The 27,930-nt window shown below is 37.2% G+C and overlaps 1 protein-coding gene across 5 annotated transcripts in view; it reads right to left on the bottom strand.

Annotated features, from left to right (window-relative positions):
• NCKAP5 (NCK associated protein 5) overlaps nt 1-27,930 on the bottom strand; it is a 615,409-nt gene that overhangs the window by 385,674 nt on the left and 201,805 nt on the right. For 4 of the 5 annotated variants that reach the window (XM_014075805.2, XM_087711234.1, XM_014075806.2 and 1 more), the window contains one exon: nt 1,341-1,404. In XM_014075805.2, the coding sequence (XP_013931280.2) occupies nt 1,341-1,404 (64 nt within the window). Of the gene's footprint in view, nt 1-1,340; nt 1,405-12,108; nt 12,146-27,930 lie in introns of those variants that run through there. The other variant, XM_087711247.1, reaches the window with a different exon arrangement.

The following is a 27,930-nucleotide window of genomic DNA, read 5'->3' as shown; positions in this document are numbered from 1 at the left end:
CAATAAAAAACTATTAAATTCATCTATCAGGAAAAAGGGATGCTTCAGAAGTTGTCTTTATCCCCTATTATCTTGGTGTATAGAAGGTCTGTAAACTGCATCTGTTTCACCAGGTTTTTAACTGTTACATGTTAAACTGTTTGGGTTTTGCTTTTTTCTTTATCCCTTTCCCCCTTTTTTTGTTTAATTTTGTTGTTATTGTTAGAAGCCAGATCCTCGCAGAGCAAAAAGGGCTATGTAGATGCAGTTAGGCACATACATATATGAAATAATTATTGGTCTCATTAAATTTAAAATTATAACAAACCAACTCTAGAATTTTGGCCATGATTGTATTCAGTGTTATGTCACATGAATGATACTGTAGATCCAGCAAAGTCTCTAGGTTATCTCTTTTACAACATAGCTCAAAGAAGGGTATGATCAGGACCCAATGTCTACAACTTCTAGTTTATTATAGACTACACACCAGGCAATTGAGTTTAAAATAAATGCTAATTGGACTGAAAAACCTAACTTGGTTTGTTTTAATGAATGTTCTCTGGCTTATATGTACACAAATCACAGTAACTGAATCCTCCTTCTGACCATATAAAAAGACAGAAAGGAAAGCATGAACGATTTGGGCTTCATTCAGCCTCACAGAGGTCCATCCAGATAGTGCTAAATCCTGATTTATCATTATATTGAATCAAGCTTTTATCTTCATATGATCCTTCAGCTCAGCGCAAGGAGACCTCATTCACAAAGTGAGGGCATAAAACTAAAAGTGCAAATAAGGTTCATGAAAAATTTAAATCTTGTTAAATTAATACTGTGATTACCAATGCTAATTTTGCAATGTAACTTTCTAATGCTGTACTGTAAATGAATCTCACAAGAACAAAAAATCTGAATGGGTTTAAGACTAAGGATTAGCAAAAGCAATCTTTCAAGTATTTTCATGGCTTTCTTTGTCAATTGCCAGTAATGGGTGATTAATTACTAATCAAGTGTATCTAATTCCAAGCTCTAATTGTCTATTCATGTACTTAATTATTATGATTTTTCACTTGGTCATCAGAAGGGAAATCAGTATTTTTCCTGATAACATTTTCCCAGGATTTTTACCTTTTCCACATTATGATGTTCAAAAAAAAAAGGAGAGGAGGGGGAGGAGGGAGAAAGAGAAAAGGGGGGAAGGAGGGATAGGGGAGAGAGCGAGAGAGAGAGAGAGAGGCCTTAATAAACATTTGACTGCATTTAGTGCAAAATGCTGCATTTGCTATCAAAGGCAGCATGATTGAAGGTTTAACTGCAATGCAACTGTAAATACAAATTGGAGGATTGCCAAAACTTACCATTGTTCCGTCACTCTTACTGCGGGCAACTTCTTGCTGTAGCCGAGCCACAGATAACTTTTCCCTATGGAAAGAAGGGAAGGGTAAATGGCTGCTCATTTTGCACTCATCATTAAGGATAACATTTATATATCACTGTGGAATTTATGATTTGTCAGTCATATTCTTCAGCACTATTTGCTTCCTCGGCCATATTTTCAATAATTCTAATACTACCAGGATTCTTTGTTTAAGGGACTGAATGGTATAAACCAGGCCTACACAACACATGCAGCATTATGCAGCTTGCCAACTGTAAGTAATAAATTCACCATTGCCACTACCCAAAAAAATGTGATGACAAGCGTCTCCGAGACTTATTACTATTGCCAGCCTCAGTACTACTTCCCTCTTCTAGCCCCAAAACAGCTCATAGCATGTCAGGTATTTCTTTATAGCCTGTGAGGACTTTTAATTTATCAGTGTGGTCCCTTCCAGCTATAAGGCCAGGTCTCAGCACCACATGTGCAAAACCAGTTTGGGTTGTGCGTAGTGTTTAAATAAACAGGTTTTTCTTTCTCTAGATTGCATTCTACAGCGAGACCACACATTTCTTCCTTTAACTTGTGTCACAAGATTCAAAGTGAGCTTTAGCATCTTGTTAAAAAGAAAACAGTTCTAATAAAATTGATTTCTCACAATTGAAAATCTAAATCCTAGCAAATTCCATAAGAAAATCCCACCTGATTAAATGACTCTTTCAAGAAATCATTAATGAATCATGAATCACAGCATATGACAAATACTTTCTATATGAGAAGCACTCACAAATTTTATGGATATGGTAAACAACAGTGGACTGATATATGGGAATGCTTTGGGAGAGGGAGAAGATTCAGAGATTACACAATGGTTGAAGAAGAAGAAGCAGCTAAGCTCACAGAAGGAATGGGAGAGGGACAAAAATGGACCATCCCTAGTTTCTTGGACAATAAAGATAAGAGGAGGAGAGAGATGTACTTTCAAACTTGCAAGGTTTTGTTAATGTAACCTTACAAAAAAGACAGAGTTAATACTTTTGGTTGTTCTTCTTGGCTAGACTATTTCACAAGACTGACAGCAGGAGAGTACATTAACATTATCCTTCATTAGTCCAGTTACTGTATGTTCTCTGGCACTTATATCATGCATGACCACTGGCCATATACATATACAGTAATATAGCAATTGCTCAGATGAACTACACTGGTATTCTTGGACTTCCTCAGCTATCTGTGTAAACAGGACCATGCAAAACAGCATAGTCCTTGATATCCTTTTGGCACCTTAAAATCAAAGAAAAAATAAGCATGTAAAGTCCAATATGTGTTACTCTGATAGGTGATTAAAGTTATATTCCACACATGTCAGCCTATAAAATTTCTATCTGTAAGGCAAGATTAAATCCCTTTAAATTTAAGGTAGACATTTGTCAAGTTCTCTCAAATCATACTTTGCCTTGAAATTCAAGAGCTCGGGATCAAAAGCGCACATTCTGTTTCTTCCAAGCCAGGGAAGCCCCTCTTGAAGCATCCTTTCTTGAGCTCTGAATATTCTGCTCTCAGCACCGCTAATAGGAATCTCCATTTTTTAGAAATAGATTCAGACAACACATGTCCTAATGACTCCCTAATCAGCATGTTCCCTGCCAACTAGTCCCCCTGAGAAAAGCTGGCTTAAGTACAAGTGCAAAGACGATGACATCAAGGATTCTTTTCAGAATCAATCTGACAGGAGGAGCAGCAGGCAGAAAGCCTGTGGAGCAAGAAGAAAAAAGCCTTCTGTAGGGAGATTTATGAGGATCAACAGGGTACCTTTTGATTGATCATCCCTATGTATGGAAAGTTAGTCTTCAGTTAGCCTCATTCTCATAATAGGCTGGAACCAAGTTAATAAATTTGCTTCTTACATATTTATTACACATTTTCTCTAGGTCTACAATGGCTGCAAGTCTTTTTTGTTTTAGGAATCCTAGTAAGGTTTGATAAAGCAATATAGTCCTTCTTATAATATTAAATTTTTCAATTGATCTTTTCCAATGATTATTATTTTAATTCAAAATTATTTTATGAGATAATATTCTGTTAGTCTTACCATTGCATGTAGTAAATATTGTGGAAATAGCTTTTTTTCATTTGCCAGGAGAATTTATAATTTTTTACATACTTTATTGTATAAACTATTTAGTAGCAGATTTAATTTTAAAGGGGGAAAAAGTTTATCCAAAGGTTTTTGAAGAATTTTGAGAAAATCTCTAACCATTGCATTTATTTCTTTTGCTTGCTAAGACATACAGCACTGAGACTTATCAATGTAAACATACTAATAGGTACTAAATATATTTCTTTCTATGCCCAATTCCAACTTTCCAATTTCCAGCTAAGGAAAAAAATGAATGTTTTTTAGAAATTATTTATAAATAAAATGTATGCTTTTCATCTCAAATATTGACTTAACCTTCTTAAATGAATCTGCTTATAACTAAGTATTTAAAAAAGAGAACTTGTTTGTTCTCTCATATCTAATAATTGTTTTTGCATAGATTTCTGAAACAATGCTTTCCTTTTTGTAAGTACATGCCATTCTGTGTGATAGACAGTTAAGCACTATATTAATTAAGAAAAAAATAAAATATATAATAAACTATGTAATACATAAATTTAATGTACCACAATAATTAGGAAACTACCAAAAAGTTCTTTAAGATCTGGAGCCATGAAAAGCAAAAATGCATGAGACGCATGAGAGAAGGTACACAAGTCAAAATGAATTGCTGACCCTTCATCCTGTCAAAGAATGACATATTCTATCATGAAGTAAAACTCATTCATTCATTCATCAAATTAATATAGCCACCCATCTCACAGTAAAGTGATTTTACAATAAAATCAATTATAAAATAAAAATGTTAAAACAGCTACAGTTAAAGGGCATGAACAATATTATTAACAACATGGTAGAGAAAATTGATATTAAAAACAAGGCAGGCATTTCATCAAATCACTGTTGCCTGGTCTGCTCACACAACCATGTTTTAAGGGACTCCTGGAAAAACGTCAAGGATGCAGCCTATTCCACAGGAACAATGAGACAATATTCCAGGGTGGGGGCCACAACAGAAAAGGCCTGTCTCCTGGGTCCCATCAGATGAAACCCGTTCGCAGCCTACCTCTGCGGGACAGATGGAGACGATCCCTCAGACACTGCAGTCCCATACCATGAAGGCCTTTTACGGTCAAAAACAGCACCTTGAATTGGACCTGGAAGCAGACTGGCAACCAATGCAGCTCGTGAGCAAATGTGTAATATGTGCCAGTTCAATGTTACTTGAAGTAATCACAGTATACGGATATATAAAATCTACACTTTAAGAACCAATTTCTTTAAAAATGTTTCAGTATCATCTGAAAGTTCAAATCTTTGATAAACATAGAAAAAATACAGGAGAGGAACACCTGGCCCTCCACTATAGGCTTTAGCTAGGCCTGTAGACCAGTGGTGGGTTCCAGATCCCGGTGCAATCAGTAGGGTGCAACGGGCCCCGGCAGCCACCACATGAATGTGTGCAGAGTGCACATGCATCCTTATTTCCTGCGATGCTCCGGGATGCCTCCGGGATGCTCCAGCTGTTCTGCAGAGCATTGCGCAAGTGCTGTACGTTCCTTGTGCAGAAGTGCCAAAGAGCTCAGATACAGGTAAGGGCAGCGGGCGGGCCCTCCAGAGCACCATACCAGAACGGTACCCGGTGCTCCCGGCAGGCATCGGTGCACCCGTACCAGGGCGTGTTGCCTGCAACCCACCACTGCTGTAGACACATCTAGCAGCCAATTACTTTATACCCAATTTCTTTTTCTTTAATATACTGCAGAATATATTCACATAAAAAATCGCCTACTTTACCAAAAAAAAAAAAAAAAGATCATGCAATGCAGTTCTCAATGTAATTATGCTTACCCCCAAAAGCAAGTGATACATTTGCTCTCAACATTTCCCTGTCAGCTACACTTAGTATGAAGTCTTGCACGTGCATAAATAGCTATATGTTCAATAACAATCCAAAGCAGACTGCTGCTATTTTCTCAGTTATCCTAACAAGTAGGCTATATTCATAACTACCTGTTAGGAAAGTGCCACACCTTGTGTGGGATCTCACAAAACCTTTTTGGAACAGAATACTAAGCACTGAAGAAACACGCAGAACTTTTTATTATTTTTTTGGAAAAAGAAATTGAACTCTCGAAACAAATTTAAATACAACAAAAGAAATACATGTAGGTACTCCTTGACCTATGACCACAACTGAGCGCAGAATTTATGTTGCTCAGTGAGAAATTTGTTAAGTGAGTTTTGTCCCATTTTACAACATTTCTTGCCACATTTGTTAAGTGAATCTCTGGAATTGTTAAATTAGTAACTTAGTTGTTAAGTTAATCTGTCTTCCCCATTGACTTTGCTTGTCAGAGGTCACAAAAGATGATCATATGATCCCGGGATACTGCAGTCATCATAAATATGAATCAGTTGTCAAGCATTCGAATGTAAATCATGTGACCATGGGGATGCTGCAATAGTCATAAATGTGAAAAAATGGTGTTACAAATCACTTTTTTAAGTGCCGGACAGTCGCTACTAAACGAACTGTTGTAAGTTAAGGACTACCTGTACAGATAGTAACTATCTAGTTACTGTTCAAAGTTACAATGGCACTGAAAAAAGTACCTTATAACTGATCCTCATACTTACAACAAACACAAGATCCCCACGATCCTGTGATCAAAATTCAGTTTCTTGGCCACCGGACTGTGTTCATAACAGTTTTGTAGCATCCTAGGGTCATATAATTACCATTTCTTTCTTTCTTTTATTAAAGCTTTTTTATTTTTCCATTTTCATAACATATAATTACATGTATACTATTACATAGCCAATATCACATTGTATTATTAAATGTTTACATCAATTCATCTTACCAACTCCCAAAAACAATTATTGGCACTTCTGCTCTCCATACACCATATACGTACTTTGTCCATCACTTTCATCTCCCTCTCTCCTCCCCCTCCCTACCTCCTTTCTTCCCTGTCATCCTTCTCTTCTCTACTTCCCCTTCCTCTCTCCTTCTTCTCTCTCCCCTTTCCACTCCTCCTTTCTCTCCTCCTCTTCCTCGTCCTGTCCTCTCTTCTATCCCTCTCTTCTTCACTTACCTTTCTCCTCTACGTCCCACTCTTGATCTCATTTACTTGAGGTATTTCAGCTTCTGAGCCAAGCTCCTTTAATGTTGATGGTATTTATAATTCTTTTTCAATATACATATTTATTTTTTCTCCCCCTTTTTAGTAGAAAAAAAGTGGTATAACAGAAAAGTATACATATATAGTCAGTGTGCTTTTCAGTGTTCATTAGACTTCCCTTCATGTATTAAAGTAACATGGGGTAAACATCTCACTTTGTTCATTATCTTAAAGTTCTATATATGTCCACGTTTCATAGATTTTGACCCATGCTTAGTTGTCCTTCTATATAATCACCATTTCTTACCTTTCTAGTCAGCTTGCAACCTACAAAGTCAATGAGGCAAGCAAAATTTGCTTTGGAACTGCATGAATCACTTAACAACCATGGCAAAAAAGTTCATAAAAATCAGGTGTGGCTCATTTAACCACAAAATATAATCATTTAACAAAATCAGGTGTGACGCACTTAACAACTTAGTGCTGGAAATTCTTGCTTAGCAATGGGAATTCTGTTCCCAATGGTGGTTATAAGTTGAGGACTATATGTACAATCCCTTCCAAACACTATCAGGTATGAATCACTAATAGATTAAGACCATTCCAATAACCAAGTTTTAAAAATGAAGAAAAAGGGAAATGGTGAAACAATTATGCATTTAAAAAGAATAGCAAGAGGCAGATGGAAAAATCTGTGGATCCAATGAATGGATGTGGTGTGTCTGACCTTCATGTGCAAAAATATTATCTTTAACAACAGATAATTTTCTATATATTTTTTAAAAGTTCATACACTGGCTTTTATAGAACCTTTGAACGGTGAAATGCTATTTACAACATCAAGGCCAGTTTCTGACCCACAATACAATTCAAATTAAAGCATCTGTAAGAAGATGGCTCTCCAGCCAAAGTGTGAACATAGCTAATAAAGGAGGAAGCAACATAACGGGGTAATTCGTTCCACTGTCAAAATTACTGTTAAGTAACATTGAACCAGAAACAATTTTTAAAAAATTAATTATTCCATGCTCTCTATTTTAGAACAATATAAGAACAGAACTGTGTGACAACTTTTCAAGGATTTGAAAAGCATGATCATATTCCCTTTCATACTTCTCAACACTTAACTTTTCCAGTTATTTTCATTTCTTTTCATAGCTTTTAGTTTCTAAATATCGGTTAAACCTAGTTCGCCTGACTCCCCACTAAAATACATTTTCCAGGTTGGACAGATAATATTCCAGGTGGATTGACCAAAAGAGAATAAAATGGAATTGCTTCACATGATTCCACTATTTTTTAATTGGTGCAACCTGAAATTGCATTTCTCCTTTTTCCAGCCATCTCAAATTGCCATGTCACATTCAGCTAGAAGCAACTGCTGTTCAGAGATGACAAATAATTCCTCCAAGTCATATATTCACCATCCTAAAATGGTACATTTGATTTTGTTTCCTAAGTACACTTTTTCTATGAAATGTGTTTATCTCTCCAACCTATTAAATCACCTTGAATGATATTCCTTTGTTACACATACAATGCATTACAGAAGTCAGTGCCTTTTTCTAATGTAGTAATTTCTTTGGTTTATTTGTATGTTTGTTCATTCATTAATCCATCCATCCATCCATTTATTCATTTTTAAATAATTATATAGCTGCCCATCTTGTAAAATATAACTTGGTGCACAAAACAAGGTTCTAGATCAGGAATGGGCAATTATGGCTCAGGAATTCTGGGAGTTGAAGTCCACAGGTTGTAAAGGGATCACACATTTGCTCAGCCCTACTTAGATCGAATTTTGTGGAGAAACTTGATACCTTCTTCCACTGTGCTAGGAAACCATCAATGTTTTTGAAGGTCTTTGGGCATGATTCAATCAACTATAGTGCTCTCCCATCCACATTTACTAATCAGAATTTAATAGGGTATTTTGTCAAATAATTTATTATTTATGCCTTTCCTATTGTTGTGGCCTGTCTCCCAGCTGCTGAATCAGATGAGGAGGCTAAGTGGGAATCGAGGCCAGCATCAAGGAAATCAGAGCGCTCCAAAGGGGAAGAGAGAATGCAGCTGTCAGAAATAGAGACAGAGGTGGAGCCTAGGCCGTCCATCAGCCCCCAGATGGAGGGACAACAGCCCCCAAGTCCAGAGATGGCCGATGAGGAAGAGAAGGTCCAGTGCCTGATGTGGGGATGCGCAGAAGGCAGAGAAGGGAAGAGCAGCAGGAAGCTAGGGGCGGTCCCTGGGTAGAGGACTACCGCTGCTAGCTAAGAGCCACAACTGCTAGCTAAGCCCCAGACTAGCTCTGGGGACAAAAGGCAGGGGGCAGAGATGAATAGGTGTGGCAGGCAACTATTCATTTCCCTGTGGGTCAGCCACTCATATTCAGAACTTCTAAATTCTGTTGGGAACTTTATTGGAATTCATTCTTGGAATCTGCAGCACTGAAAGTCAGGCAGGCCTTCTGAGTGTGTGTGTGTGTGTGTGTGTGTGTGTGTGTGTGTGTGTGTTTGTGTGATGCTGGATAAAAATGAGTACACCTTCCAGGACTTCCTTTACAAGTAAGGGTAGAGAGAGAGACTCCTGATGAGTTTCAGGGGGAAAGGGAATAAGCTTTGCTTTCCACAGGCATATGCCTGTCCATGGGCACTCAGCTGCTAAGTGAGACAATTAAGTGAATTTTGCTTCATTTTACAACCTTCCTTGCCATAGTTGTTAAGTAAATCACTGCAGTTATTTAGTAACATGATTGTTAAATGAATCTGGCTTCCCAATTGACTTTGTTTGTCCGAGGTCATAAAAGATGACCACATGACCTCCCCCACAAGACACCACAAACGACATAAATACATGCCAGTTGCCAAATGGCCGAATTTTGACTATGTGGCCATGGCGATCCTGCAATGGTCATAAGTGTGAAAAATTGTCAGTGTTGCTGTAACTCTGCATGGTCGCTAAATGAATGATTGTAAGTCAACAAGTACCTTTACCCAGAAAAGTGCACTGGTGCACCCATTCAAAATAAATTCACATAATTGTTGCCCTATGATGGCAATAGTGCTGAAAAGAAAAATAATGTCCAGGGCTAAAAATCATAAGCTCAAAAACTGGGGGGGAGGGGGGGAAGAAATGTATCATTTTGAAATTCCTAAGAAAAATTAGAAAATGAGACAAACCGTAGAAGGCACCAGAATATGACTTTGTCTAGGGCAACAAAATATGTCTTTGACCAATCAATCCTGGCTTCTAGTAATCATTATGCAATTTTACAGACTGATCTATTTATGACCTATTCTGGAATCCTTTCAGATAAAGAGATGGGTCTGTTTTGTAACTTTCTAGATCCCCTTTTCCTCTCTTGGTAGATAGGAGATAACCTTTGCCCTCTTCCAGTTAGTTGGTATTTCAACACCAACACATTGATGTTTGTGTAAGATCATAAGCAATTTCATTCAGTAGCCTAAAATGTAGCATTTCCCATCTTGGAAAGTTTGATATATTCTTTTGTATGATTAAATGGCACAAAGCATTATTTTCACACTTTTCCACAAACTAGTTTCAAGCTGGCCTTTTTCCTCTCACTTCTTCTAACCTAAAAATAATGAGAACAAATGCCAAACTATGAGCCATTAGTACTCCATCTAGTTTACAAAACAGGATTAAATTGTCCCATCCTTTTTAAGGCCACAACTCTTGGAGAAACTAAAATTAAGAGCCAATATTAATACTTTTAAGATGCAATAGAACTCTTTTCTTTTGATTCTGTCTATTTTAAGTCTCATTGATTCATATGCATTGACTTTAGAAAGAATTGCACTAATTTCTTTATTCTAAAAATGAATGAAGGAATGAATATATCATATCATATCAGAGGTAGACCTTGGAGGTCTTCTAGTCCAACCCCCTGGTTAAGCAGGAAACCCTACACCACTTCAGACAAATGATTATCCAACATCTTCTTAAAAACTTCCAGTGTTGGAACACCCACAACTTCTGGAGGCAAGTTGTTCCATTGATTAATTGTTCTATCAGGAAATTTCTCCTTAGTTCTTAGGAAGCAAGCAAGCACGCAAACAAGCAAGCAAGCTATAGATGTGGATATATCCTAATCATGTCATAAACAATTATACAGAATTACCAACTTTTTCAAATGTATCAACATAGTGTATTTAATTGCCAGAAGAAAAATTAACAATCAGCATGAATTCTGTTTAACAACACCTATCTGCTACAAAATAAGAATATAATGCAAATGATATTTACTTAAGCAAAGAGATCTGCCTTTTCTTTGCTGAGAAAGTGAGCTGCACAATTACTGTTTATAGCTCAGGTCTTCTTGATTAGAGTCAAATGGGATAATATAACCCTAAATAGACTTTGCAACAAAAAAAACTGTTAAAGAAAAAGCAGGGTAGGAACCAAGGAAGCTGCCGTGTTCTAAGTCTGATCACAGATTCATCTAGCTCAATTACGGGATATTGGCTACTGTATGTTCAACGGAAGACTAAAATAAAATGTAATTTGCCAGCATTATATTATCTCAGTCATTGTGTTCTATAAACACTGGCTAAGCAAGCTGTGCATATCCAGCTGATTTCGATTTATTCAATAAATGATAGTTAACAAGCCATGTCTAAGTACAATGTGAAATACAGCCATTGATTAGCAGAGTCCGCAGAATTTCAGGAAAAGCTTTCTGCTCTTCCAAAATTTTTGGAGAGTGAATCTAGAAATCTTATGCAATTAAACACATATTATACACTATACTTTAATCATTTTCAAACATTAGAATGAAGTGTAGTCTGTCAGCCTGCTTTGTAAACCTGGCAATTATTGTGCTAAGGTTAATGGATATAATGAACCCTCAGAAATCTTCTGATCCAGTGTAGCATTTACACTAGCACAAGAGAGGGAAATTATCCAGTCAAATGATTAGGGATGGAGGAAGTAGTCAATTTTATTCACATATTAATTGAAACTTCCTAATTTGCACTTACTGAAGAAATGCAGTAAAATAATGCAGTTATAGCTTGATATTTGTTTTATTTCAAATGCTGTAATTTAGTTCACTAATAAAAGCAATTTATAAATATCTACATTAATGATGATAATGTAAAAAAGCACATTGCATTAGATGTGTTCGAATATTCTCTCTGTTCCTAATTACAATGAGGCCAAAGAAAAAAGTACATACCATGACATCATGAGGCAACCATTCAGATAAGCTTCTTGATGCCATACACAAGTTTATAAAGGCTGGATTTTACCGTATAAAGCAAATTTTGTAACTCGTGACTAGAGTAATTTGCTGAAAACAACTCTATAGTATGAAAAAAAGAGGAATCCCTGCCAATTTTATTCAGTTTATCATGGCTGACTATAAGAAGTGGTGTTCATCTCCGTTTCAAGGCCATTGAGCCAGTGCTGTCAAAAGACATTTCTATGGTCATTTGGCCAACAAGATATCACAGAGCTTGGTTACCTTCCCATTGAAGTAATACCATTTATCTACTCACATTTGCATGCTTTTGAACTGCTAGGTTGTCAGAAGCTGGGGCAAAGACAGGAACTCACCCCATCATGTGGCATTCGGGTCTTAAACTTCAGTTGCCAACTTTCCAGCCAACAAGCCCAACATCTTAACTGCTGAGCCACTGTGTATTAAAAGGATGTACAGAATTGCATGTGTTAGAAAAAATGTGTGAAGAAAGATGCATAAATTTTCATCCTAAGAGGCGCAGTGGCGCAGTGGTTAGAATGCAGTATTGCAGGCTACTTCTGCTGATTGCCGGCTGCCTGCAATTTGGCAGTTCGAATCTCACCAGGCTCAAGCTTGACTCAGCCTTCCATCCTTCCCCGAGGTTGGTAAAATAAGGACCCAGATTGTTGTTGGCAATATGCTGACTCTGTAAATCCACTTAGAGAGGACTGTAAAGCAGTGGGAATCAGTATATAAGTTTAAGTCCTATTGCTATTGCTATTCTAAATCAACACTGTATGTTCCTTACTTAAAAAAAATTCTTTTCAAAAATTTTATACTTTATAGCATGGTTTATTTGGGATCATAAAATTAGAGCTCCCTGATTTTTCAATTGGAGGTATTGAGCTGCAAATTCTGGGAATTGAGATCACAGGACATCTCAAAAGTAAAAGGATAAGAAAGGCAATTTAACTTTTTAAACGAAAAGAACAGCAACTTCATATTACAAGGGTCTGTAATATTCCAAAAGAATACTTAATTTAAAAGGGAAAAGGGCCACATTCAGAGATTTATTTAATTCAAAGGTTGGTTTATATTTTAATACGTCGACCTATTTTCATTCCTTCATATTATTTCAAGTAATGGTATATCTTATCATTAAATTACTTTTTCTTGGCAAGGGCATCTTTTGAGATTTTCACTGTATAAATTAAAATTCTGGATTATAAATGGATTAAATTTTTCACATTTTCAGATTTATAATTAAGCATTTATTTAACAATGACCACTAGCTGGAACAAACCATTTCTAAATTCAGCTTCTTTGAAGACTTAACCTGAAAGCATTATTTCACTCCACTGAAATCCTGGCAAATATTAAGATCCTTATTTGTTCAGGGAACAGTGTCTATAATATAGTTGTACTGCAACTATATGGAAAATAAAACCAGGGTGCCCATGAAATGCCATATGTTATTAAAAAGCTAAAATGTGGGTTGATATAATAAAATGATTATAGGTCCACATAGACATTTATCTGATGAGTTGAACCACACTGATGGACAGCACTAGACAGATTTTTAGTGCCTTTTAATATCATGGAATCATTTTGAGTAACCTGACTATTATAGGACTAGTAGGCATTCTTTGACAACAGTGCAATTCTACTTTGGGCAGGGAATTTAAAAAAGCAGTGCCAACAGGACTTCTTTTCTGTACTATGTCAGCAACCCACCATGTCTTCATAGTTCTACTAGTTCTCCATTCTATTTAACATATGCATTAAGTCAATGGGAGATGTTGTAAAAAAAGATGGGGATTTAGTATAATCAAGTCTGATTATAAAAAGAACTCTGTCTCACAATGGCATTACTGTACATCCAAAGAAGCAATTGTTGGAAAATGATCTTAATGAGTGCTGATTATGACATATTACCCCTATGCAACTAAGGATCAGGTTAATTGAATGAGAATTTCTTGATGGTAAAGTGACAGATGATCTTTTTGGTATTTTCCCCCAAGATATTACATTCCTTGCCAAAGAAAGTCTGGTCAACTCCCTAGTTAAAGTTCTATACTGTTAATGCGGATGCACATTTAAGGTGCCAATAGATCACAGTGGTTCATATAGTACATAGTCAATGGTAAGATGTAATTTCAGATAGGACTATAAACTTCAACACATATCATATGTTGCATATTAATCAGTGCTCCTCTCTTGACTTAAGTTGGGTTTCTGTTATTTAAATATCATTTTCACTATTCCCATTTCCCACAGGTATTATCATTTAGCACTACAAAATAGATGGCACATAAAATGCAATGTAAAGTAAGCTTAAGAATTAACTTATAAATGTTGCCAGGGGTTTACCATTTTACATTTTGCATACTTCGGTGACCTTATTATATTAAGATATTTATGCTCCTGTAATTTAATCTATGCAATGGAAACTGCATCAGAATAAAAGCATTTCACAATGCTTCAATCTTGGGAAGATCTTATGGAATAGTTTTGATTTATCAATCGATTGGGTCATCAATCACTATGTTTCTTTGATATCAGTAATTACAGTCAGCTATAAATAAATATTTTAATACATACAGCTCACTGTATTTAAGTGTCAGCGTTCTAAATACCATGCAGAATTAAATCAGAGTCGAAGGCAAAACTATGCTTAAAGTTCCAATTTAATAAGACAGGCATGTTGGCTGTGGGATTCCAACTCTGGAAGTTACATCAGAATCCCACCCAGTTAAAAGTTCATGATCTTGTCCCCACACCCACAATCCATCAAATGGTCCAATCTTCTTCTTCCACGCTGGCATCTACGCCCAACTGCTACAGGTCAGGTGTGAAAGTGCGGAGACAAAGGATGACCTTGACTTCTAGTAAAGAATGAAAAACAATACATTCCACAATCCTACTCCTTCTATTCCCCCCTCCCATTGACTATACTTAAAGAAACAGCAATAAAGAGAAAGTGTGGCAGGCCAAAATTCTAAACAGAATATAAATGCAGGCCTGACATTAAGACTTTACTACAGTAATTAAAGTTAAGTGCTTAGAGTTATTATTTTACAATCTTCATTATCATGGAATAGGTTGATTTTTAGAAGATACTTGAATGAAAGGAGTATTAATGCCAAATTAACACAGGGAGAGATAGAGACAGCAAAAGAAGCATTTTAATCAATAACTACATATGATTAGCACATTTTATTATTTACAGCCACCCATTTCATGAATACAAACAATTTATATAGTCACCCATTTCATGAATACAATTCTGGGCAGCTAAGAACACCTTAGCTTTTAAAGCTACTTACTTTTAAAGCCCTACATGGTATCAGACCTGGGTACTTGAGAGACCGCCTTCTGCCAATTACCTCCCTACGACCAATTAGATCCCACAGATTAGGCCTCCTCCGGATTCCATCAGCTAGCCAATGTTGATGAGTTTTTTAATCTGTTTTTTGTATTTTGTTTTGTCTTGTTTGTTTTCTTTGTATTGCCCCCCTTCCCTATTTGGTTTGTTAGCCGCCCTGAGTCCCCTCGGGAATAGGGCGGCATACAAGTTTAATAAACTGAAACTGAAACCTTAAAACAATGGGGGGAAAATAGCAAAGGGTAATAATTTACAAAATAACTGACAAAAAAAATCTCAAAAGACCACTTCATTCTGATCCCATGCACTGAAATCCATCCACATTTCAAAAAAGTGTCATTGGCAAACCTTGATTTTAGTTTTCTACTTAAATAATATGCTATTAGGGATATTCAGATCCACATTTTCTCTAAGGAAACGTCCTAGCTAGTGATGAAAGCCTTTCTAGGAAAAATGGCATTAATCTAAAAAGAGGTATTTTACCTTCCGTATAAGATTAACTGTAAAAAAAGGGGGGGCGGGGAGAATACAAATATCTTGATTCCCCTGGCCTAATCAAGATGTCTAAAGAACTATTGGAATAACTCAACTCCTCTGACATGAGGCATCTTCAACACTGCTTTGCTACTGATCATTTGTTCAACTCCAAGATACTCTCTCTGTATGTCTGTGCACTGCCTTAGCAGTATCCTTTCCTAGGCAAATCTTTGTGGAATGTCATAACGGAGCTCCTGTCTGAACTGGCATTTTTTTTAAAAAAGTAAAGATAAAGACCATTGTCTTACCTGAACAGTAGTCCTCTGTGCTCTATGGGAGAATCCAAGTATGGGTTCAACTTCTGTTTTTCTGCTCGGTGACTGAGTTATTTTAGAACCTTTGACCATACCTCCTAGGCCTGACTGCCTCCAGTTTCTCAACAAAGATGTGGACCAGAAGACTTGTGACGAACAATGGCGTGCTACGCCATGACCATTCCCATAGATGCTGGCCCCAGGCCTCTCGGATGGGATTGGATTCTCTCACAGCGTACAGAGAACTACCTTTCAGGTAAAAGAATAGTCTTTCTCCTGTGCGCTTCTTGGGGAATCCAAGCATGGGATATACCCAAGCTTAGTGTCTCATGGGCGAAGAATAGGCTGGTCCAGGGTCCTGTCTAGTTCGTTAATTTTCTGGAGGACCCTCTGCCCAAAGGACACCTCGGCTGAGGCAAATGAGTCCAGTTTATAATTTCTGATAAATGTCAATGGAGAGGCCAAAGTTGCAGCCCTGCAAATCTCCTCCACTGACAGCTGAGTAGCCCAGGTGGAAGTAGTAGCTGCGCTGCAAGTGGAATGAGCTGTAATCTGGCCTGGGACTTGTCTGGATTGATGCTCATGGCCATCACTATACAGGCCACAACCATCTGCCAATTGTAGAATAAGACACTTTCTTGTTCATGGACGCAGGCTAAAAGGTGACAAATAATGATTCAGTTCAAGGGAAGGATACCATCCTCTTCATGTAGTGGCAGATCACCCTTCTGACATCCAATTTGTGCCACCATTCTTCAGTGGGATGACTGGCGTTAAATCAAAAATCAGGTAAAACGACCTCCTGAGACCTGTGAAAACATGTGTTTACTTTAAGAATGAAGGATGGGTCCAGTCTGAGTATGACACTGTCCAGACGGTTATCCCAGATGGGGAGAATTGCCAGCTCTGAGATTCGTCTTACGGAGGTGACAGCCACAAGGAAGGCGACTTTAAACGTCAGAAGACGGAGACTTGTTGTTTTCAAAGGTTCAAATGGTAGTTTGATAAGAGTCTGTAGAACCAGGGGAAGATCCCATGTGGGATACCAATGAATCACTGGTGGTCACAGATTTGCCGCACCAGGAGGAAGATTCACATTTGTGGATGTTGTGAGAGAGGCCGATTGGAGTCAGTTTGTAGAATCATGGACAAAGTGGTGACCTGCCTCTGGCGAGTGTTGGGGGCGAACCCCTTGTCGACTTCGTGTTGCAGGAATTCAAGCACCTGAGATACCGAAGACGAAAAGGGGTCGATTAAGTTGGTGGAACACCACCGGCAGAATGCAACCCAGGACATGTCATAAATACAGTTTGTAAAGTCACGCCTCAAAGCCTGGATGGTCTGGATGACTTGTCCAGAGAAATTTCCCCTTCTCAGGATAACCCCCTCAAGTGCCAGACGGTTATCTGGAGCCACTGAGGTTCTGGGTGGACCAGCTCCCCCTGGCTGAGAGAGATCCTGTTCTGGGTTACCCTCCACAGATGGGAGACAGATAGGCTGATCAAGTCCACAAACCATGGACGTCTGGGCCAGTACAGTGTGACCAATAGGACCTCTGCTTCTTCCATGAGAGCTTTCCTGTAGACTCATGGGATGAGAGTGAGGGGGGGCGGTGTACAGGAGACCCTGTGGCCAAGGGCTGTGGAGAGCATCTATTCCTTCTGCTTCCAATGTCTGAAACCTGGAGAAAAATCATAGGAGATGAATATTCTCCGATCGGGTGAACAGATCCACTCGTGGTCAGCCAAAACTGTCAGATATATGTTGGAAGAGATCCAGGTGAAGATGCCATTCTGATTGGTCTATGGCGGACCTGCTGATTCAGTCCACCTGAATGCTGATTGCTCCCAAAATATGTTATGCTTGAATGGAGAGGAGATGAGCCTCTGCCCACAGACCTAGCTTCTCCAATTCCTGCATCAGGGCTTTGGCGTGAGTGCCCCCTTGGCAATTCACATGGGCCTTGGAATCCACGTTGTCCATGAGGAGAAGAACATGTCAGCCGGCTACCTGATCTCTGAACCTATGAAGGGCCAGATGGGCAAACTTGAGCTTCAGCCAGTTGATGCTGTTCTCTAGCACTTCCTGTAACCAGCGACCTTGCAATATCTGGGATTGTAGATGTGCGCCCCAACTGAACAGACTGGCATCTAAAGTTATGGTTCCTTGAGAAGAGACCCATTTTCTATGGCTGGGGAATCCACCAAAGGAGCAATCAATGAACTCTTGGGGGTACCCATACCTTGATGGTGGAGTTCTTCTGATGGATCTCTGGTGCGGCAACAGGAACCACTGCAACAGGCGGGCGTGTAACCTTGCCCAAGGGACGACTGAAATACAGATTCTCTTCCCTAACAACCAAGAGAGAAGTATCAGCGGCACCAGTTGTTGTGACCAAATTGAGATCATCACTTGTATGTCGGATTGCTGATCTAGGGAAAGCGATACTGTGCAAGTTGTTGTGTCGATCACCACCCCCAAATGTAGCTGTCTGTGTCAGGAAACAAATGACTCTTTTCCATGTTCACTGAGAAGCCATGCTTCTGCAAGACTAGAATTGTGGTGAGAAGATCCTGCTGCACCTAAATGATGGACAACAACTGGATGAGGATGTTGTCCAGATAACACTGCACACGCACTGGTCATGACCTGAGGTGTGCTGTGACTGCTGTCAGTAGTTTGGTGAAGGTCCTGGGGGCCAATGATAGACCAAATGGCAGAGCCCTGTACTAGAAGTGGCGCCCTGCATAGTAGACGTCTTGAAGCCGCTAGCACAGCGCTGCCGAAACTGCTGCTGAGGCTGCCTCTCTTCATCCTGTCTGGAGAGGGGTACCGGCGATCTTCGCAGAGAGCTCAATCAGCCGCACGACAGCTGAACCAGGCCTCTGACAGAAAGCAATGTTAAATGTGGCTGTCAAAAGGCTATTAGCCAGCCGCAAGGCAACTACGAGCCTTCCAAAGGGAGCAAATAAGATGCAGTCTCATTATTGGAAAATTCTGAGGTAAAATTTCTCTTTTTCTTCTCAGTGATTGAGGATAGATCAAAAGTCACACTTTATGGGCTTGACTGAGTGGAAAAACTGGAGGCAGTCAAGCCTAGGAGGCATGGCCAAAGATTCTAAAATAACTCAGTCACCGGGCAGACAAACAGAAGTTAAACCCATGCTTGGATTCTCCAAGCAGCTCACAGGAGAATCCACAGATTTAACACTGTACTGAAAATTATTATCTTTAGACAACAAAGCTGATCCAAATGGGTTGGTAAGAGACTGTGGTACTCAAGAAGCTTTTGTTAAACAATGTTTCATTTGTACTCAGGACAAGTTGCCCAAAATAAATATTTCGCACCCCTCTAAGGAAAGACTTTCCATGGAATACGGTTAGCAAATCACTGCATTAGAGCAAATTATGTTTGTTTTAAACATATGCATAAGCTTAAAACATAATTGTGAATGATGCTTTGGATGCTCACACACAAACTTACTATAAAAGTGCATTCTCTCTATTTTGTTTGTGTATACTGTTTTCTCTACACAACTGGCTTTGGAAAAATACTAGTTATGTTTGGAACTGGAATGGCTATAGTGGGATGGCTGTATACTACACTGATTAGGAAAGGGGATTGTGATACTGTATACCCATCTTTCCAGAAGCAGTGTTTTGTTCTGTTAAACAAAACCAAATGTTAAAGCCAAATGAACATACAAACAATGCATTTAAAAAATCCCATAACACTGTCAAACCCACATACATCATGGAAATGCCAGACAAATAACTTGGACTTATATTCCTTGACAAGTCCATCTATCAAAAGCACTGAGAATATTCAGAAAGAAAAACCCAGTGTAAATCTCTTTATCGGAAGTCTATATATGTATCTGAGCTTTAAATACATATTTAAATAGATCCAAAAATTTTCCTTTTAGTTTTCTTTATATTCAGTATCATATAAAAATATTATGATAAACTTAGAAATCAGTAACTGAAAGAAACATAGAAAAATTAGTAAAATGTGAGTTGCATTTAATTAAAGGTAATTTTCTTTTTAGAAATTAATTCCTTTTTTGTAGATTCTAGAATTCTAGAAAAACAAATTATAAACGTACCAAAGCGAATGCCAGCCACTGATTCATTTTAATTGTGTTTATTCAGAAGGCACAATTGTCTATGTACGTACTAGAAATAGAAAAGAGAATAATTGTTCACAAGAGATTAACAATAACTTTCTTAATGAAGAGTACATTTATCATACAAAAGTACCAAAATGGTGTTCCATCTAAACTAAGTCCAACTTCATATACAAAATATACCAAATCCTATATGGAAATTACAGATATTTAGAAAATACCAGAAAACATAGCAAGGAATTTAGCTGCACTTACAAACTACTTCTAAGATTTCTAAACAATAGACAGCATGGAACAACTGTGGTTTGGATCAAATTAAACTACTTTGGACACACAAATTCTGTTAATTACTAAATATATATTCATACCTTCAAAGTACTGTGACAATGGGACTCAACCGAGAGCAGTGTAACATATATGGGATGTTTTCAACTTTCAACCATAATTTAGCCCTGAATTGCAGCCATAAATTGTGCAGCTGTTAAGTTGGTCACCATGTAACTAGACCCAATTTATGACATTTTGTAGCAGTCGTGAAGTGAGTGCTATAGTCATTAAGTGAACACCATGGTTATGTGTGAATGGGAGGTCATTAAGTGAATGCATTTATTTATTTATTTATTTATGCATTTATTTATTTATTTATTAAATTTATATGCCGCCCAATCCCGAAGGACTCCGGGCGGCTTACAAAAAAGAGAGAGAAAAAGACACATAACGAACACATAATGAAAAAAAAACAGTTTAAAATAGCAACACCTCATACATTCATTCTAATCGGGGCTGGACCTCAACAGTGAGGTCAACCGCCCTAGACCTGCCGGAACAGCCAAGTTTTTACAGCTTTCCTGAAGGCCATGAGAGTGGGTATGGTCCAGATCTCTGGGGGTAGCTGATTCCAAAGAGTCGGAGCAGCCACAGAGAAGGCTCTCCTCCAGGGGCCCGCCAGCCGACACTGTCTGGCTGACGGCATCTGAAGGAGGCCCAATCTGTGGGACCTTTCTGGCCGCTGGGAGGTATGTGGCAGTAGGCGGTCTCGAAGGTACGCTGGCCCTAAGTCATGTAGGGCTTTAAAGGTAATAACCAACACCTTGAATTGCGTCCGGAGACCAATTGGTAGCCAGTGCAGCTCGCAGAGGACAGGTGTAACGTGGGTGTACTTTGGTGCACCCAATATCGCTCGCGCGACCACATTCTGGACTAACTGCAGTCTCCGAACGCTTTTCAAGGGTAGCCCTTGGTTATTAAGCAAATACAGTGGGCATTTTTTTTCTGGAAACTAGAAATAAATGCCAGAAACTAGCAAAAAACATAGAAAATCATTGTGAAGTGACTTAAAGTTGCCGAAAACAACCATAAAGGTGAGCCACTGAATGCAATCATGTGAAGGGAAGGATGATCATTGTAACTTGAAAATCAAGCCATATGTAGTTTTTGGGGAGTAACTGTGAATAGTTACTAAGCAACTGAATATCAGTTGAGGACTATCTGGATTATCTGAACAATGTATGCCAATATTTAACTATACCTAGATGACTTTATGAATAGCTTTCTCAATGATCCAACATTTCATTCAACAAAAATACAAGTTATCTACAGTACAAGAAAATAATACTTTCCAAAAGGAAAATAAGACATCCCAAAAAATTTATTTCCAGAACTATTTATTGAAAATCAACCAAGGCCATACTGTTTTTCAAGAATGGAGGTGAAAAACTTTTAATTTCTAAAAGTTATTGTTTACATTAATATAGATTAATGTTGACTTAAAATATCATTACATCGCTATATGTTCACTTGGAACTATAGTCACTTCCCCACCCCACCCCACCCCCCAAAAAAGCTAAGAAATTTAATGCCTGGTTTCCTTTTTGAAAATTTCTGAATTGTTTCTTTTAAGCACGCAGTTCTAATTAACTGGTAAGCATTAAAAAATGTATTGATAGAGGCCTAATCTTCTCAACCAAACTTCTCCAATACAGATCACATGCTACAATAAACAACATAAACGAGAGAATCAAAACATGACATTAAAACACAACCTGCTATTTTAAGATTTATATTGCTCCAGTTATCACTGCACAGAGTACAAACTAGCTTTTCCAGAATCGAACTGAAAGCTATTATTTTCTAATTCATTGTGAAAATGAAATGATAGCATTGTGTTCTATGCAATATGCAAATGATAAAAATGCAAATTATATCTTCCATGAATACGATGGAATGCATGACTGGCATGCAAATATTCACTGCAGTTGTCTAAAAGCAAAATAAGAAACTGTGGGTTTCTTTCCGCTATTTTTATATATACAAAAATAATTGTATGTTTACATTGAAAAAGTATAAATCAGCACTTATTTTTGTTTGTCAGCCAATATAGACAATTTCTAATAAGCAGAGATAGTATGAACCTTAAAATATTTTGCAGATTTAAAAAAAAAACCTGCTATGTAATATAATAATAAAAAATCATTATTACCTGCTAAAGAAATATACATGTCTTAGTGCTATTTGAACTACAATTTCCTGTTTGACCAAGTAATTAAAAACAAGCAAATCAGTACGGTTACCAAAATGACATCTGATAAAATTTTATCATTCTGCAATTGCAAATATTTTCTTAACTTTTTCCTATAATGGGGTCCTACCATTATTTCAAACCTCAAGAACAGGGACCGTAGTTTGGTCCCCCTATGAGAGAATGAAGGACGCATTACCCAAATGTGAGACTTGTCACAACCTATTCTTAAATAAAGGCATGCATTTAAAGTAAAGACCTAACTGTCTAGCTTTATAGTATGTCCTTTTTAACTCTTGGATAAAAACTGAAGTACATGTGCAATTCAGGGAAATTCAGTTGTTAATCTAATCTCGCCCAAAGTGGGATAAGACATCTTGACTTAAAGCATGTATTAAAGGCAATACAATTCTACACACAGAGAGATAAACAGACAATCCAATATGTTGTCGGCTATGTCCATTATTTATTTATTTAAATGTATTTATTTATTTATTTTATTTATTTATTTAAAACAATTAATAAAAGCCAACAACAATGAAAGAATAATTTTTACACCATGCTGAAAATTAAGGCAACAAAGCTTAGTGTTTTAAATTGCCATCACTATCAGCCCTTGAAGGTAATCCGGAAAAGAAGCACAAAGCATCAGCACTACTTTTATTGTAAGGTTCTAATAAGAGGATCCTGCAAATCTGAAAGTCTGTACGTCTTCCGTCCTTTATTTTCACTTTCCAGAAAACTAGAGAGGGTCCCATCTGAGATTCTTCCCACATCCCTTTTCCTTCAGGGTTGGGGGTGGAAGATTGTGTTGAGATATATTTTGCACAACAACTGTCTGTGCAATATTGGTTCTTCTACCTGTCCCCCGTGTTCATTTCCAAAGAACATTACAACCATTGCAAAACCTGGATTGACTGGATCCCCTTCTTAGTCCTCCCACTATTATTTATGAAAACAAGGGGAAATCTGTAGGTACCATAGCTCTACAAATATATGATTTTACCTTCTTGGGTGTAGAAGGTTATCAAATTATAGCAATGGTTTGTACAAATGATAGTAAGATTCTTCAACTTTTGGAACAGAGGACTTAATTATTATTATGGTTATTGTTATTTGTTAAACTTGTTTGTGCCAAGGTGGCGCAGTGGTTAGAGTGCAGCACTGCAGGCTACTTCAGCTGACTGCAGTTCTGCAGTTCGGCTGTTCAAATCTCACCGGCTCAAGGTTGACTCAGCCTTCCATCCTTCCGAGGTGGGTAAAATGAGGACCCGGATTGTTGGGGGCAATATGCTGACTCTGTAAACCGCTTAGAGAGGGCTGAAAGCCCTATGAAGCGGTATATAAGTCTAACTGCTATTGCTATTGCTATTGCACATCTCGCTCTAGGGCTACTCTAGACAGCTTACAATAATAAAAAGGAAGAAAAATGAAAGGCATATAAAAAGAAGTAAAATAGTAGAATAAAATATACAATGACAAAGGAACAAAATGAGAATAAAGTCATAATATGATAAAAGATGGATGATGGAGACTGCCATCAATGACAGTGTATGTGATATGTAGATAACATACCATGTGCTGTTATGATGATCAGGGGAAGATTGCCAATTTACTGAATGGCTGCCAATCATAACATACCCATTTAAAAGAAGGCAAATTAATGTTTGCAAATTAATGTTTGCAAATTAACGTGCAAAATAATCACCAATGATTATTTTACCAGAGCTGCCTTTTTAGACAGGTGGATGGTTAAAAAAAAAAAAGTAACCCGCTGGATGTAATGAAAAGTAAAAATTGCGGTGATTCCTGGTGGGAAAATAAGAGCCTTAAAAGTATGCAATTTCCTTTTGTGAATTGTTGGGGATATGAAAGAGGTGGGAAGGAGACGGCATATCAATATAAAAACCAACAGGAAAGGTTTTTTGAGCTATTCCTGTTGTTGAAATAAAGTTGGAACTTTGCAACATTTAATGATACGCAAATGGGGAAGCAGATAAAATAATATATACAGTATTGGGATTGATAATAGTTTTAAAAAGAAAATATAATCTTATATTCAATCATCTTGCATGTGTGGGTGTGTGGGTGTGGGTGTGTGTGAATATGTTGCTAACCAGTAAAGGAACACCTTCATTTAAATTTATTTGATACATCTGTAAAGTTGCATCATTCAACTAAAAAAAGGATTAAATGTTTAGCAAACTTGGTATGTAAAATTAGTTTTTAATCCAGCACAGAATATTATAGAAAGAAACATATGTTAACATATGTTTTTGAAACTACAGACTTGTGATCCTATAATAGCTCTACATAAAACTTACAAATGAATATTGCCATATTGCCATATTTTTCCACTTCAATGCTACCTTTTTCATTCAAATTAGAATGTTAAATGAATATATTTTCTTTCACACCTAAACCGAAAATCATATTTTACTTTTTGCTGCAATATCTAAGTGAGGATCAGAGATACCAAACCTAGAGCTGTAAAATGTTCATGCTGTTGCGTTCAGTAGTACTTGGTTAAGCAGAAAATTAAATATTTTAAAGTAAAGCCATATACTACCTAATGACTTCAAAGAAAAAATAGCATAATTCTAAATGTTTGTTCTCTTCATCTTTGACAAAATGTGCATATATTTTATATTCGGATATATGAATATGTATGTATGTATGTATGTATGTATGTATGTATGTATGTATGTATGTATGTATGTATGTATGTATGTATGTATTTAGAGTCACAACCCCTGGTATGCCCAAATATGGGAGGAAGTTTACTGCTTCCATTCTCTGTCTATCGGCTCGTCACAAGAGACCATCCAGACAGAAACCCAATATTTTTACTGTTGCCTTTATTACATTTGTGTTGTATTTGTATTTGTGCTGATTTTATTTATTTATTTATCAGCACAAATACAACATATATATGTATGTGTGTGTGTGTGTGTGTGTGTGTGTGTGTGTGTATATATATATATATATATATATATATATATATATATATACATACACACACACACACACACACATACATACATACATACACATACACATACACATACACATACACATACATACATTATATATGGGAACAGACGTCCCGATTTCAGCAGGATGATCACACTTTATAACAATTTATCCCGTGTCCCAGGCCATTTTAAAAAAGTCCCGATTTTCTGTCTTCATGTTGAAAGCCCAGTGGATTTGCTTAAGAAATCCTAACTGGGGCAAGACAAAAGACACCATGTCTAATCCCTCTCTGTCTCTGTCTCAGTACTTTCATTGAAGATATTAAAATGTTAAAGCAACAAAACGGACCCCCCCATGCCCCTTTTACTCACTTTTATAAGAAAAAATGACCAAGTACCATAGAGCTCCAGGAAACACTTGGCTAGAGAGGGAAGCGGCTGTTACTTCCTGGATTTTCCGGAGGGGAGGGGCACGGAGGTTGGAGGTCTGCTCCAAAATGGTGGCAAAGTTTCTTTGAAAAATATTTCCCTGACTAATTTCACCGTTTCAATTTGCTCAGTTCTTTGTATTAACATCTACATCATTCTGGGTTGACTTGTAGTGCAAGCCTGCTGGTAAGTGAACTGGGTTTTTTTCTTTTATTTTTTTTAATGTATTTTAAAATAATATTTTATTTATTGTGCATAGGATTTTTTAAAATTCTGTGTGGATTCTTTTTTTAAATTGTCTTAGACTATTTAAAAAAAGATTCTATCCAAAATAAATTGAAGTGAAACCATGTTTAAAAATTCTATGCACAATACTTTGAAATATATTGTGCATAGAAAGAATAGTTTGAAATGTTTTACTTCAATTTATTCTGTGTGGATTCTTTTTTTAAATTGTCCTAGGCTATTTAAAAAAAGATTCTATCCAAAATACAAAATACCAGCTGCAGTTATTCACTTAAGGACTGTGGCAAGAAAGGTGGTATAATGGGCTTAGTGACCAAAGTTACAATGGCATTGAAAAAAGTGACTGATGACCATTTTTCACACTTAGCGACCATTTTCACACTTAGCAACCGTTGCAGCATCCTCATGGTCACGCGATCAAAATTTTGATGTTTGGCAACAGATTCGTATTTATAATGGTTTCAGTGTCCTGGGGTCATGTAATCACCTTTTGACAAAGTCAAATGGGGAAACCAGATTCACTTATGTTACTAACTTATCAGCTGCAGTTATTCACTTAAGAACTGTGGCCAGAAAGGTGGTATAGTGACCAAAGTTACAATGGCATTGAAAAATGTGACTGATTACCATTTTTCACACTTAGCGACCATTTTCACACTTAGCGACCATTGCAGCATCCTCATGGTCACGTGATCAAAATTTTGATGTTTGGCAACAGTTACAATTTATAGCTAACTGCTTCCATTGTCTGTCAATCGGCTCGTCACAGGAGTCCATCACGACAGAAACCCACCCTTTGTTATATTTGTGTTATATTTGTGCTGATAAATATCAGTAAGGGTATGGCTAGCTGATGAGAGCTAAATAGCTTGAAATAGATCTATACTAGTCTCCCTTTATTTATTTATACTAGTCTCCCTTTATTTATTTATCAGCACAAATATAACACAAATATAACAAAGGCAACAGTAAAAATATTGGGTTTCTGTCGTGATGGACTCTTGTGACGAGCCGATTGACAGATAATGGAAGCAGTTAGCTTCCTCCCATAATTGGGGCATACCAGGGGTTGTGACACTAAATATATACCTTCCTCCCTGGCTTCAGCTGATAAGGAGAAGGGCCTGTGGCTTAATGGCTAAGTCGTCTGCCTAAGATGTAATACACCACAGGTTTGAATCCCAGTAAGGGTATGGCTAGCTGATGAGAGCTAAATAGCTTGAAATAGATCTATACTAGTCTCTATTTATTTATCAGCACAAATATAACATATATATATATATATATATATATATATATATATATATATATATATATATATATATATATATATATATATATATATATATATATATATATATATATGTTTTTATTTGTGCTGATAAATAAATAAAGGAAGACTAGTATAGATCTATTTCAAGCTATTTAGCTCTCATCAGCTAGCCATATCCTTACTGGGATTCTACATATATATATATGTAGAAAGTAGCACAATAACAGACTAATGTCAACTTTAATATTTTAACATATAAGAATACCTCACCTGTTAAAAGTTTCTGAAAAAAGACTTAATAAACATTATTCTTGGCAACCAAAAAGCTGTAAGAAACGAGGAGAAATTGCAGTTTCAGCATTTTCTCCTGCATGGGACAATAACTACAGAAGCT

The sequence above is a fragment of the Thamnophis sirtalis genome, unplaced genomic scaffold (assembly GCF_051295495.1).
Source record: "Thamnophis sirtalis isolate CommonGarterSnake01/CBP01778 unplaced genomic scaffold, rThaSir2_p1.2 scaffold_1, whole genome shotgun sequence".
NCBI lineage: Eukaryota > Metazoa > Chordata > Lepidosauria > Squamata > Natricidae > Thamnophis > Thamnophis sirtalis.
Note: the sequence above shows the minus strand (reverse complement) of the source record. Positions and strands in the feature narration are given on the sequence as shown.